Consider the following 14,883-nt stretch of genomic DNA (forward strand, 5'->3'; position numbering starts at 1 on the left):
TTCAGTATGACTTAAGGGTTAGCAATGGTTTAAAATTTCTTTTAGGACTAGCTACTCTCTGTATTCTCTGCATGTGTTTCCTTCCCTCCCCAATCATAAAAACCTACCCTGAGTTCATTCCTTCCTTCCCTTCCTTCAATTTTATTTATTTATTCATGAGAGAGAGAGAGAGAGAGAGAGAGAGAGAGGCAGAAACCTAGGCAAAAGGACCCAGGATCATGACCTGAGCTGAAAGCAGACGCTAAACCATGAGCCACCCACATGCCCTACCCTGAGTTTCTTTAAATTAAAACTCCACTGTATTTTCATAACAACAGTTATCTAAATAAACACCCAGATGATCAATACCTCAGAATGTAAAAACCCATTAGAGCTTCATAAAGACCAAAAGATTATTATGAGAATTATGAAAAAATTAACTGCCAACTTCCTTATGCTGGAAAAGGTGTTCTATTACTCACCTTTAAACCAGCCGCATAGCCCACTGGCTGTGGGGCAATATTGGACTGTCCAGCTTCCCCTATGACCACAGCTAAGCCAAAGACCTCCTGGAAGGCATCTCGGATGGCAGCAACTTTTACTTCTTTATTTGAAGTCACTACAATATCCAGTTCACCTCCAGATTCTAGAAAGATAAGAAAATTTCAATTCCAAATTAAAATAATAAAATTCCCATAAAGCAATACCATACGCTAACATTGTTACTACTAACCTCACAAAATACTGCCAAGATAAAGATGATGAACTTTATTACAGGCTGAGGAAGCTAAGACTGATAAGGCCTTGCTCAAGGAAATACAACTACTCAGCAATGATGTCAGGATTCAAACCTATGTCTGTCGCACTCCAAAATCCTCTTTTCAATACACAGCTGATCCATTACACACATTTTCACCCCTTTATCTAAAAGCATCTTTTTCCAAGTCCTTCGACTCAAACTGCCAACTTTTCCTGACTTAAAAATGAGCATTTAATGCATTATCCGAGGGAGTGTCATCTGCAGGCAGAAGACAGTATATATATACCTTCTAATGATTCTGAGTATCCCATCTGCCACAGATAGAACACAACAGTTTTTCTACAGAATACTGTTCCAGAATATATTAGTAGCTCCCTCTTACAACAGCATTTTGTGGTCAAACAAGCTTGGGAGATGCTTTTCATATTCTTTATTGGAAATTCACAATGAACATTAACATCAAGATTCTGAGAAAACCGAAAGTTAAAATTCATGACCTTAGCCCAGTACTTTCCATACTTAAAATGTTGATGGAATGTTAACATCTAATAACCACTTTCCAGAGATATCTATTTGGGAAATAATGTTATTAACAGCTATGAAAAAAAGTTCAATTTTCTACTGTAACACTCCATTATTTTCACAAGATCTCATTTCTGGCAAGCTTAAACTTTGGGTAAAACACTGCATTTTTAAGGCTGCAAATCAAAATGGTTTTTCTGCTGCTGGTTGATAAAGATACACAAACTTCTAATACCATAGGAGTGCTGGAGTTCCCAGGACTTACAATTATTGAGCAATCACAGAAATGAACCGTGTGGCTTGTGAAATACAAGTAATACATTTAGGGTACGCTATAGGAAATGAAAAGACTGTTACTGATGAAGTAACTTGTCAAAGAGTTGTAAAGAAGTCTGCACTAAATAGGGACTGTCATGAAATGTGCTTTTTATCTAGAAAACAGTTCAAATGTGGCAGTCATTTTTTATCATACTTTTTTTATCACGCTCTGCATCTCTAAGAGAAAAAACCCAGATGTCACAAATAAATGGGCTATTTAGTTATAAATTAAACATCTATTACTATCCTAATATGCACGTATATAAGAAAATGGAAATACCAACGTATACAAAACTTGAAATTTAAAAAGGTTAAGAACAATATGAAATAAAAATTTTAAACCATTTTTATTATTCCAATTATTTTTAAACCCTACATACCATTCAGAGTTACCTGATGGAATACAACTAATTATTTCTAAAAATCTTTACCTAACATTTTGTGACATACTGAGTTCAAAGACCTAGTTCTGAGCACAGCACATTTTGCTACACAGCATTATTGGCTATCACTAGTAAAATAGATTTATCATGAAAGCTTTAGTATGGTAAAACATTTTGCCTCTAGAAACAATGCTATGCTTTTCCCTAATAAATATGTTGTAGAATAGCTGATATTATCTTCAGAATATGTGGGCTTATTATCATCTATCTTTTTTCCTAATAAGGTGATCTACAGATCCCATCTCTACTAGAATTTCATGTTACTAAAACCTGAAAGCAAGGAGTCCCATGGAAGAGAAGGAAAGAAATATATATCTTTCCTCATTTAATTCTCCATGTGGGACATATCTCTTGACCCTGGCTGAATACCATTCATTAAACTGCAGCTCACAAGACTTTTTCAGCCTTTTTGTGATGAGCAGTGCCACCTTTAACAGTGACAGGAAAAGTAATTATAAGAATGCAGGAAGCTAAACTGTGTTAAAATCCATTTCTAACAGTTCCTGTGCTTTCTTGATACATCTAAATTAAGGAGATTTCTAGAATATTTCTGTAAAAATACCTTAATACCAGTTTTGTTACATCAGAATGGTCTTGCTTGCTTTCACTGCCTATCAATAAGGAGTCAACTTTTTCACATCCGTTTTATTGCTTCTTACAGCTAACTGATTAAGACTATATATTGTTATGATACTCACTAATAGTGAAATAGATTTTGTATCTTCCCTCGTAACCCCATCCCCTTAATCTTCTGCCTTTCTCTTGCTGTCAGGCAGACTACTGGTCTGAGAAAAAGCCTCGGGTTTGAGTCCTGATTTTATTAGCTTCACTACCTTGGGGAAGTCACTGAGTTTACTTCTTCACAGAAAAGTATCTGCCACATCACAGAGCTCGTTCTAAGGCTTCAACAACTGCTTTCACAATTTAACACAGTACTCGTTAAAATAGCAACAGCTCCAAAAATACTAATTCCTTTCTTTCCCTCATTCAAAATATGGGCTTGTGAAGAAAAGACTACATATGACGCATTAATAATGTCAAATTTGATTACTATGAAGATATGAAGCCAGTATCTATGGTAGGGTCTAATTTCTAAATCCTCTGGCAGTTACAAAGGCAAAGAACAATTCAGCTGCTTTAATACTTGATTCAATTTTCTACTTTCATGGAAGCAAAGTGGCCAAGTGTAAAAAATAAATTGAACAGGGGTTCAATCCAGCTCTACCCAGCTGTGTGACCTAGGTTAATAACCACTCTGAACCCAGGGCTTCCTCACCTCAAACTTGAGGAAAATACTTACTTTCCAAAGTTCCTAAGAGAAATCCTGCCTGGCAGAGCAAGCACTTAATAAATGATACTTCTTACTCTTAGATCTTGTCCTTTGACATTTACTAAAATGTAAACTAAAATAGCATTAAGATCCCTGAAAGCTACTGATTTTTTTTTATTGCTACTGAAAATGTCTGTTCTAGTACCTAGTACATGGCTTTGGCTTTTAAGTTGTTATTTTTAACAGAATGACTAATAATTGTTCACTGATCCTGCTACGCGATTAAGTTTCTTCACATACCGGACATACGTTCAAAATTAAATGGCAGACAGCACGTGTGTCTATGTCAGCTATCTGGAGGATTCTTGGTTAGGAGGATTCAAAGGTGGTTAAAGTCTCCCACAAACCTACTAATCAGATTTCATTAATAGATTAATTTCCTCCAAAAATATTATTCTCAAGCTAAGCATAATCACATTTCATGAAGATAGGTAATTGGACAACTATCAAAATCAAACATAAACAAAGCATCACTTCAAATGTCAACAGCAAACAGTAAAATTCATACACAGCAACACTAACTGTATTTATAATTAAAATATATTGCTTTTAATTGAAGTATACTAATTAGCATACTAAGCAATATTGGTTTTACTCCTTCCAAAGTTCATTCTGTAGAGTTTTCAAAATTTATCTGTGACTCAGAAAAAGATAAATTAATTAACACCAACACTAAGACTTACAATCAACTTACATAAGAGGATTTCCATTGATTACAAGACTATGGAATCACAATAGGCAGCTGACAAAGGCACATACTTTAAAAACATATGGCAGATGCTGCTCTATCTTAGGTACATACTGATATATGGGGCCATGCCAGGATCCAGCGTCGTAATCATACTTTCTACTGAATGTTTTGTTTTATCAAGCACAGATTTCACCATAGGATTTCCGGCCACACCCTGCACAAGACAAATTAACATATAAACGCCCATTCTAAGCAAAGAACACCTGATGGTGAAAAAGTTTCTGATACATCGCAGACCTATAATTTGGTAAAATGTAAGAAAAACAAGGCTGTTACAAGGTCAAATTGCTATTAAGTTTTCAAAATGCTCTCTTTCATTTTCTCTTCTTCTCATAGACCCATAGCAGTCTGCAGACCACACTTTTAGGGGCAATGACCTGGAAAGTATGTATACCATATATACACACATATATGTAATCATTTTATGGATGTATGTATTCATATGTACTCATTTTATACATGTATACATACATTTGCATCTTATTTCTTTATGTGTATTTTAAATTCATTTCACATCTATTTATTTATATGAAAGACTAAACAAAATTTTAAACTGTAGTTGGTTGTCTCTACAGACTCATACTTGATTCCCTAAGAAAAAAATTAAAATATTAATGTTTCTCATCCTTCTTCCCCAGAATCTATCTATTAATATGTATTATTCTGTTTTCTACTAACATTTCTTCCTTTTTCCTACTTCCCGTTTGTAGTGTTCATTCCCAAATTCATTCTTTTAATTCAGACCTATATCCTCTGAATTCTTAAAACCACACTATTAAACAGAGGAACCAGGTCTGAGTATTCCCTTCTTGTGCTATACTTCTCCTGTGGTAAAAAGATTTCAAGGGAACAGTGCCCGCTGAGATGGCCCCTGGCTGCAGGCCACCATTCTACTTCTTCCTACCTACCACTGAACTAAGGTGATTCAGAAAAAAGTTGAGTTCGTAACACTGATATTTAAAACTGTAAGCCAATCTTACATGGAATATGACAAGAATGATTTACAAGACGTGGAGTTGAGCTGGGTACAGCTGATAATGGAGACACTGACACATGCTCTTAACAAGGGAAAGAAATAGTAATCCCTACATGAAGAAAAAGTACAGAAGAATTAAAAAAAAAAGCAGCTTAGAAAAGTATTATCTTTGTGAAATGTAAAGCTCAAACATAGTAAATTAGTTAGCCACCTATCAATTTAAAAATGTTTAATATATAATTAAATTGCAGCCAAACCCTCAAAATACTAGGAGGAACCTGAAAAAGTAATCCCAAAATTCACTAAGAGAAATAGAAAAGACTAGTAAAGAAAAATTCTAAAGTAAAGAGAAACTGGCAAACTTATAAAACCAAACACTGATAAATCGTTATGAAAGCAGAGACTTGGAATTGATCTTACTCATCAATGCATACTCCCCCATCCCCACCTGAGCAGAGCAGACTTGCAATAAGTATTATTATAATAATAAACAGAATTAACAATAAGTAAAATAGTGAAGTACTACTGCAGGGACAGGCCAAACAGTGGAATAGACTATAGAGTACATAAACTGACATTAACACACAATTTCATAACTAAGATGAAGATAACGTATCAAAACACTGGGATATGATGTTGGAAGAGTCAAGTGGCTGGAAGAAAATTAAGTTTGACTTCTACTTTATGTAATAAAATAAGTACCAGCAACATTAAATTGGTAGGTACAAAAAAAAAAAAACGAAACCATAAAAGAATTAGAAGAAACACAGGAAAACATTTACCACATTTGTGGTGGGAAAAGGTAATTTTTAACATAAAAAAAAATTTTAAAAATTCAGAGTTTTGTCAAAAAGGGTAAAATTCAAACATACAATAAATATAAAAGAAAACTGCAACATCTGACAGCATGTAAGAAAATACTACGACATGAGGAGCTCTTACAAATTCATTCAGAAAGAAAATCATCCTAATTCAAAAATGCACAAAGAAAACTAGACTTCACAAAAGAAAAAAATGACAAAAAAACATTCAAATTTAGTAACCAAGAGATGCAAATTAAAATGAGGTATGCTTTTTGTCTATCAAATTAGAAAATATTCTATTTCAAGTTCATAATTAGTGCTGGCAAATGAAAAATGCTGGGGCAGTCTATTCTGGTATAACCCTTCTGGAGAGTCATCTTCATCATCAGTAATTTTGTAAATTTTCACTGACATTTATGAGAAATTAACCTCAATAAAACAGAGATGAGCATAAAGATTTGCATACAAGAGGGCTCATCATAGTTGTTAAGAATTACCATTAGAGAATGCTGAAGTACATTAGCAAAATATGGGAAATAAATGCCACAGCATGAAGGGCAAAGCAGCCACAAAGAAAAAAAAATATTTCTGAAGAATACTTATGAATGGAAAGATGTTCCTGATATATGCTAGATAAAGGCAAACAAAAGACACAACACTGTCCACATGTCACTACCCCATTTTGACTTTTATTTTTAAAAATTGCATCTACACAGATATGCACATAAGAAAGATTGAGAAGAACTATAGAAAACTGGTAATTAGAATAAAAACAATTTTTATTCTTTCCTTATACCATCCTAGATTTTTAAAATTATTCTAATGAACATCTAATAGTTTCAGAATTAAAAAGTTCAGCATAGCTTTTAAACTAAATACCCCTTACCTTAATAAAACCCCAGAGCCCACCAGCAGATGCTTCATCCTGACTTCTACCAACTCGAGGATCTTCTTGTTCCTCTGGAAAAGTAATGGCTGATGTGGTTCCAGGTCCCTGTGCCAGAGATGTCAAACTGGCTTGCTGAGTAATGGGAGTCGGCAACATACCTGGTAAATGGCAAAATTTCTAATATATGTTAATTTATTGCATAAACTATTTCCTATAAAAAGACGATACACTATAGGAGATGAACAGCTCAAAACAGCTTTAATAATGTAAATATACACTGAAGTGTTTCAAGACTGAGTTATGTACTCCAATAATTACCTAAACCTTTATAAAATACAAATGAAACAAAATCCTAAAGAAGAAATTTCTTGCCATTCTGAAGGCTTTTTAAGCCAAGTGTCCTGAAATGACAAAATATATATCAAAAAGTATTTCCTGAAACATCCCTAGGTGTTTCAGTGGTTGAGCATCTACTTTCAGCTCAGGGTGTGATCCTGCGTTCCAGGATCGAGTCCCACATCGAGCTCCCTGCATGGAGCCTGCTTCTCCCTCTCCCTCTGCCTCTCTCTGTGTCTCTCATGAATAAATAAAATCTTAAAAAAAAAAAGTACTTCCTGTTGGCTCTACTTAGCACTTGGATGTGGCCAACTGTAATTCTAATCCTTTCAGTACATAAAATTAAATGATGTGAGCACCCAAGCTCCTCATATAAAAGTGCTAACAATTAGTAAATATTCCATATGCCCTACTTTAACTCAAAGAAGAAAATTCACATACTCATAGATATAGACATAATACCTGTACTATGCAAAACACTTTGTTAAGGTAGATAAGCAAAGTTGGATAATAAAAAAAAATCAAAACAAAGTTGCTTCATTTCCTAAACTGAGAAATAACAGGCAAAAGATGAGAAGGATTAAGTTTTGCTGCTGGTTTCCAACAACCATTCCAGGGAAGTCAAAAAATAGGTGTAATTGATTTAGAAAAGGAGACAGACTATTATCATAAATTAAAGGCACACATGAGCCTTGGTTTTAAATTTTTCCAGGACATTCTTATCCTGATAACTTTTTACATAAATCTTTTAAAAAAACTCAAATTTCACCTTGATGTTTCTCTATAAGTACACAAAATATTAAAACAAATTTTTGGAATTTTGTCTGACACTACATATACTAAAACACTACATTTTACAACACGTAACATTTATCATTTACTAATTAACATCAGCTTTATTTTGATAACTTAAATGTCAAAACATGAGAGTAGGAAACTTCAGAAAACAAAGACATGAGTTAAAAGAAAGGCAGCCAAAAAGAAAAAGTTTAAAAAAACAAAAAACAAATCGGGGGGTGGGGGGGCGGTGGTGGTGGCGCAGAAATACAAAAACAGTGTTGATGAGAAAGTGAAATGGTACAACTGCTTTGGAAAACAGCTTAGCAGTTTCTCGAAAGCAAGCAATCCCATGTCTACTTAAACACCCAAGGCACATGAAAATATGTTTTCACAAAAACTTATACACCAGTGTTCATAAAAACAGTATGTGTAATACTGAAAAGTAGAAACAACACAAAAGTTCATCACCTGACATAATGAATAAAATGTGGAAGGAAAATCCATACAAAGGAATATTGAGCCATAAAAAATAAGAGTACAGACACACGCTACAACACAGCTTTGTTAAGGTTTTAACAAACCTTAATTAAAAATAAGCTTCTCCCTCTGCCCCTCCCCCTACTCACACACACACGACCACTCTCTCTCAAACAAATAAATAAAATCTTAAAAAAAAAAAATACTAAGTGACAGAAGCTTGTCAGAAAAGACCCTGTATCTATTGTTAAGATTCTATTTGTACAAAATGTCCAAAACAGGTAAATTCATAGAGACAGAAAACAAATGAATGGTCGTCTGGGGCTGTGAACATTGGGAGCCAGTAGGGAGTGGCTGCTAGTAAGTATGGGGCTTCTTTCTGAGGTGATTAAAACTGATTAGAGTGATAGTGGCACAACTCTGTAAGTACCGTGACAACTACTGAAATGTATACTTTAAAGGGGTGAATTGTGTGGCATGTAAAGTATCAATAAAGCAGTTATTCAGAAAAAACACATTTAAACATTAGCTATAGCCATTTATTTCAAAGTATCAGTAAGAGAGAATTACCTGTTACAGGAGGTGCAGAGAATGATGGCATCAGGGGTGTTTGGGGAGCTCTTCCAGCATGTCCCCTTGTGATGTCATAAGCTGCCCCAACAGAAAATCCCGAGGTGGGAGGACCAGAAGAGGGTGCAGATGAAAGAGTACTTGGGGTAGAAGACGAAGGTGGGAAGTGAGCCAGAGGAGGATTACCGAAGGCAGCAGCAGGTGGCGGAGAAACAGGAAGGGGGACAGAAGTCGCTAGGGCTGGACCAGAAGGTACTGAGACAGGCTGTGCGAGTGACAAGGGCACTGGAGGCTGCACAGGCGGGATGGAGGGCTGGAGGGCCGGCGGAGGGCTGGAGTAGGTGTGCAGTGGTAGGGGCTGTATGGATGACACATTCGGAGAAGAGAAAGAACCGGCGGTGGCTAGAGGATGGGGAGAGGGGGAAAACAACTCATTAAATTAGAAATACTTTACACTTAATTTTCCAAGTATCTCATTCCTTTATATTGCAAAATTTAAAAATGTAACAGACCATAACCCACTAATTATTTTTAAATGTGTAATCTAAAGTACACAACAAGCATGACTAAGTGCAAATGACTTTTAATCCCCTACATAAAAGCAGCAGCTACATAAAATTCAGTCACAATTCCTTTCAGAAGCAGATCTTTGTGTTTTCACTCATTTTGCTCTGTTTTCAAGAAAACAGCCATTTTTCACCTCTTGCTGACTTAAGCACAAAAACCTACACACAAACTCACAAATTTTGGGCAGAAGGTTAATCATCATCAAGTCATAGAACATGAAACAAAACTAGTAACTGCTCTTCAGGATGCTTTTGTTATAAAAGGAGGAATATAGAGAACAAAAGTTTACCTGAAGCAAAACATACTTTGACCTTAACTAAAAGATCACTTCCCTTCATCCTGGGAAAGATCAGAGAAGTTTTCATAAATTTATTTTTATTTTACTTGACTCTGATAAAAGTTAATAGTGTCTCTACTACCCTCCAGACACAGCAGCTGCAAGGCGATGCCATGTACCTAAAGGAAGTGGGGTGGAAGACGTGGCAGCTGTGGCCAGTCCTGCAGGATGTGGTGGAGGAGTCCCCGGCGGGGTTGTCTCTATTCCACTCTCTTCCATCATTTTCCTTCAATAAGTTTACTGTAAAAATAGAGAAAAGTAATATATATTATACTGTAATCGTGTATTTTTCAAGAATAATTTTAGAAAACAAGACACAAAGGCTTGTGTATATGAATTATAATGCCACTTATTTCTGAATAAAGGATCTGTCAAAATTCCTAGGAAAGCAGTCTGTGACAGTGTTTGATATGCATGTAATATGAACATAACATTTTCATATACATACTTTATAACTGGAAAATAATTTTATGTTAACTAATTCATAAATTTCAAACAGCAAATTACTAATATAATTTTCTGCCACATGAATGTATGTTAGACTTTTACCTAAATTTTCAGTATTATGTTTAAAATAAAAATAAATTAAATTAAATATTTTTTAAACACTTCTTCTTTCCCCATAAAGCATTATATGTGGCTTATTTCTGTTACCATGAAAATAAAATTGAAATGTGCTCAATTTCCAAAGTCTCTAGTTCACATTTTAAATCACACTTAGTAATGTTATGTCTCACATTGTAAAAATACTAACTTCGGCAAAAATGTTATATGGTAACTAGATAGCAGGGTTCTAAGATAATAATGGATTACAAGAAACACGGGAAAATTTCCTTAAAAATTACACATTTTCAAGCCTGTCTTAAGTATAAAATCAAAAAAATAAAACTTCTTTTTTTTATTGTGAAGGTCAACTGCTCGCCAAGCACTGTCCTGGTGCCCCTCTGGACATACAATGTAAGCAAAAACAAACAGGACACTTACCCTCCAGTACAGGAGAGGAGCAAGTAATACCAATGTACAATGAAATGTAACCTTAATTATGTGCTCTGAGGGTAAGAACATGGTCCTATTTGAGAGGAATATGGTTTTCAGGTGAGGAAAGGAAGCCACAGATAAGCAGAGCTCTGAAAGGTATATAGAATTTAAATAAGCAAGGAAAAAGAAGCAAGCAGGGCAGGTTCCAGAGAAAGTGATTATATGGTAAGTATACAAGCCCTATAAGGTAGAGGGGACAAGACACATTTAAGAAAACCCATATGGCAAGGAACAGGAAAAAAAAAAAAGAAGAAGAAGACTGGAGACACAGGTAAGAACCCACACTGTGTCAAATCTTATAAACTGCATCAAAGACATGGGTTCTTTAAGAACAGAAAGGCACCATTCAGCATTCAAGCTGAAGATAACATATCATTAAACTTTTTTTTTTTTTTTAAGATTTTATTCATTTATTCATGAGAGACACACAGAGAGAGAGGCAGAGACACAGGCAGAGGGAGAAGCAGGCTCCATGCGGGGAGCCCCACGTGGGACTCCATCCTGGGACTCCAGGGTCATGCCCTGGGCCAAAGACAGGCACTAAACCGCTGAGTCACCCAGGGGATCCCTCTTTTAACTTCTTTGAAGAAATTTTAGGTTCACAAGAAGATGAAAAAATAAGACCAAAGTTCCGAAGAATCCTAAACCCAGCTTCTCCTACCAACAGCATCATCATACCTAAATGCAGTAGAGATCAACCCCGGAAATTAACACTGGTGCGGTACTAGTAACCAGCGATTTTATTTGGATTTTCACCTGTTTTTACATGTATGTGTGTTTCTACGTGTGTATGTGTAGTTCTATGAAGTTTCATCAAATGCAAAGACTCATGGAACTAACTGCACAATCAGGATACAGAACAGTCCCATCATCCTAAAGAAACTACTTCGTGGTGCTCCTTTGTCACAGCCTTCCATGAACCACAAGCTGTGGCAACACACTGTTCTCTATCATTTTCTCATTTAACGAATGTTACCTAAATAGAATCATATGGCATAGAACATTTTTATATAGGCTTTTTTTCAGTCAATATAACGAAAAGTCCTGAAATCCATCCAAGTTGTTGGATGTATTACTAGTTGGCATTTTTAAGAAACTGCTGACGAGTATTCCATTTTATAGATGTGCAATAGTTTACCTATTGGTCTACTGAAGGACATTTAGGATAATTCCAGCTTTTGGCAATTCGTTTTTGTGTTTTTAAAACAGTCCTTTGACCAAAGTATGCAGATTGGGACACAGGGCAGAGTAAATGCAGAGAGACTATTAAGAAGGATAGAATTAGTTTATATAGGAACTAGTAACACCTAAGACAAGTGCCTATCAACTACAGGGAGGGGAGGAAGGTAATCCTGCCTTCCAGGCCATTAGGCAATGTCTGAAGACAGTTTTGGTTGTCAGAACTAGAGGGACTACTAACATCTAGTAGGTAAAGACTAGGGGTTCAACTAAAAATCCCACAATGCAGAGAAAAGCCCTCACAACAAAGAATTATCTGGCCTCATATATCAATAATGCCAAGAGTGAGCAGCTCTGGCCTAGACTAGTGTGATGACAGAGGGAATAGCGAAGAATAGGTAGCTTCAAAAACTGATTTGGGGACCATGGGCAGAGGTATCACTCACACAACTGTATAGATGGCTATGCCACTCATTAAGATAGGGAATATGAAAAAAGGTCACGGTGTTGACGTTTTCTTTTTTGGGAAGCGGCATTATGCACTGTTTAAAATTGAACATATTGAGTTTTGCCAACACACTTATTGAAACACTCAAGTAGAGACTCTGACGTGGTCTCAGTTTTAGCAGTAAATGTAGGTTTCTTCAGTTTATTCACAGTCTCTAAAGTCAGTTCTGGAATGAGGTATTCGAAGAACAGAATATCAAGTGAAAAGAAAAAAATGATCCGACCAATCCTCGAAAAACTGCCTGGCAGATGAGCTTGCACAGAAGAGTGAGATGACCAAAACAGAGAAAACCAGGAGACTGTGGTGTCCAAAAGCCAAAGAAATTTCAAGGTGAAAATGGGTAGCAGTAATCAAATGCTACAGAAATGCTAAAATAGGATGATATCTGAAAAAATGCAACAGATTCTCCAGAGTGAAGATACGAACACAGTGAGAGCTATTTCCATGGGAAGAGAAAGGCTAGAAGCCACTTTAAAATGGACCGAGGAGTACGAAGTGAGCTAGGAATACACAACACTTTCACAGAGTTTGGTTGTAAATGTCAAGCAAACATATACGGAATTAAGTAGTGACCAGGGGTTAGGGAGGCATCATCTTCTCACTCAGTACATCCACTCGCCGCCAAAGGGAGATAACCTGGAACACAGATGGCCTTCTGGGGGACTTGGTCACCCAGTCGAAGCTACCTCTTTTCATCTCCCCATCTTCCTCTGTACAGATGCTAACAAATCCTTTACACTGGCCAGTGGAAGTCTGGTTTAAAGATAATCTTGATCCCTAAAATTAATAAGTGTGTTGGCAAAATAACCTGTGCAACGCAAACTACTTATAACCTACAATAAAGGATCAGTTTCTTTCGATCTTAAAAGACATACTAAGAAACGGCTTTATGATTTTATTTATTTATTTATTTTTGGCTTAATGATTTTATTAGGTAAATTTTGTGCGCCTAAACATTATGCCTTCCACTAAAGAAAAGCTACTGTAATAAAGTAACAGTGAAGTGTGAGAGTTGGTAAAGGTTTTAGTGCCTAAGTCTCAGCATAAAAAAAAACACTATTAATGTATGAACATTAAATAAAGTGACGAAATGACTTAGCAAATGGGAGTCCTCAGTCTCTGGTCAGTCAGACCCTCCTCTTTCAATCTGCTTCCACGGTGGTTTTTTCTGTTACAAAGTGAATGGCTACTGATAAGAATACAATAAAAGAAATGGAATAATGCAGCTTTGATCAAAGTAAAAACATTAAACGCAAAAACTACCGACGTTCTAACAGTAACGAGCGCCAAAGCGAGAGGAGTTTTGTCTCTGCACTCTCAGCCCTGATCCCAAAATAAACTTCCCTAAAACGTTAACTGAAGGAAAGAGTGGACGTACAGGGGAAAGACCGGAACGCCAAAACGTGTCCTGTTCACAGGCCACCTCTCAAAAACACCTACTCTGAGTGGCAGAAACGGATACAAATTTTGCCAATCTGGGAGAGCAGCTATCTCGCAAATCTGCCTGAAGCCGGTCCCGGAACACAGAGCAGAATGCAAAAAAACGTCTGCAGAGCTGCTCGGCACACCTAGGGGACAATAAACTACTCCCCGCTGCCGCTCCCGGCGAGCGAACCCAGGAGTCGGGCGAAGGCGGGAAGGGCCGAAACCCCGTGCCAGGGACGGCGGCCTCCCCGCAGGCTGTGCCACGTCTCCAGGCCGGGCTGGGCCGGGCTAAGGTCCGCGGGCGCCGGCCGCCGGTCCCGCTCCGACCGCCAGCGCGCCGGAAGGCGGGGCCAAGCGGCAGCCGCAGGGGCGCCGGCCCGGTCCGCGCCCCGAGGGAAGGGCCGGAACCAGACCCGCGACCCGCGACCCGCACCGGCAGGGGCTGCTCGCTCGGCCAAGGCCCCCGCGCCCCGGCCGCACCCTGCAGGCCCGCACCCTGCACCCACCGGCGCTCGGGAGTCCGGGACCGCCGCGCTCCGACGCGAGCCTAACCATCCCGCGGCGCCGGCCGGCGGCCCGCCCACCTCCCAGGGACTGCGCCCGCCGGCGCCCGCATCCCGTCCCGCCGCCCGCACGGACCCGCGTCGCTGCCAGGCTGACGCTCACCTGGGGGCCCGACAGACTGTCTGCGTGGCAGGTGAAAAGTGCGGGACAGGAAGTTCGGGGCGCTCAGACTACCGCTCCGAGAACACCACGAAGACGCCGGCAGGAGCTCGCCGCCGCGCGTCCCCGCCTCCAAAATGGCCACCGGAGGCGCACGCCCCTGCGGCTGCCACGTCGACCGCGCACGCTCCGCCCCGGCCTCTGGGAGCCCCGGCTCGCGCCGCCCCGCCCT

At 38.2% G+C, this 14,883-nt stretch overlaps 1 protein-coding gene across 2 annotated transcripts in view; it reads right to left on the reverse strand.

Moving 5' to 3' along the window:
• Window positions 1–14,871, reverse strand: part of PRRC1 (proline rich coiled-coil 1) — a 46,561-nt gene extending 31,690 nt beyond the window's left edge. For both annotated transcript variants that reach the window (XM_041762750.1, XM_041762749.1), the window contains exons 1-6: window positions 14,655–14,871; window positions 9,958–10,078; window positions 8,935–9,336; window positions 6,769–6,929; window positions 4,155–4,257; window positions 462–625 (exon numbers count right to left, since the gene is read on the reverse strand). In XM_041762750.1, coding sequence (XP_041618684.1) covers window positions 462–625; window positions 4,155–4,257; window positions 6,769–6,929; window positions 8,935–9,336; window positions 9,958–10,060 — 933 coding nt within the window. In that variant the 5' untranslated portion in view covers window positions 10,061–10,078; window positions 14,655–14,871. The remainder of the gene's footprint in view (window positions 1–461; window positions 626–4,154; window positions 4,258–6,768; window positions 6,930–8,934; window positions 9,337–9,957; window positions 10,079–14,654) is intronic.
• Between the last annotated feature and the right edge of the window lie 12 nt (window positions 14,872–14,883).

Source organism: Vulpes lagopus, chromosome 7, assembly GCF_018345385.1.
Source record: "Vulpes lagopus strain Blue_001 chromosome 7, ASM1834538v1, whole genome shotgun sequence".
Classification (NCBI taxonomy): Eukaryota; Metazoa; Chordata; class Mammalia; order Carnivora; family Canidae; genus Vulpes; species Vulpes lagopus.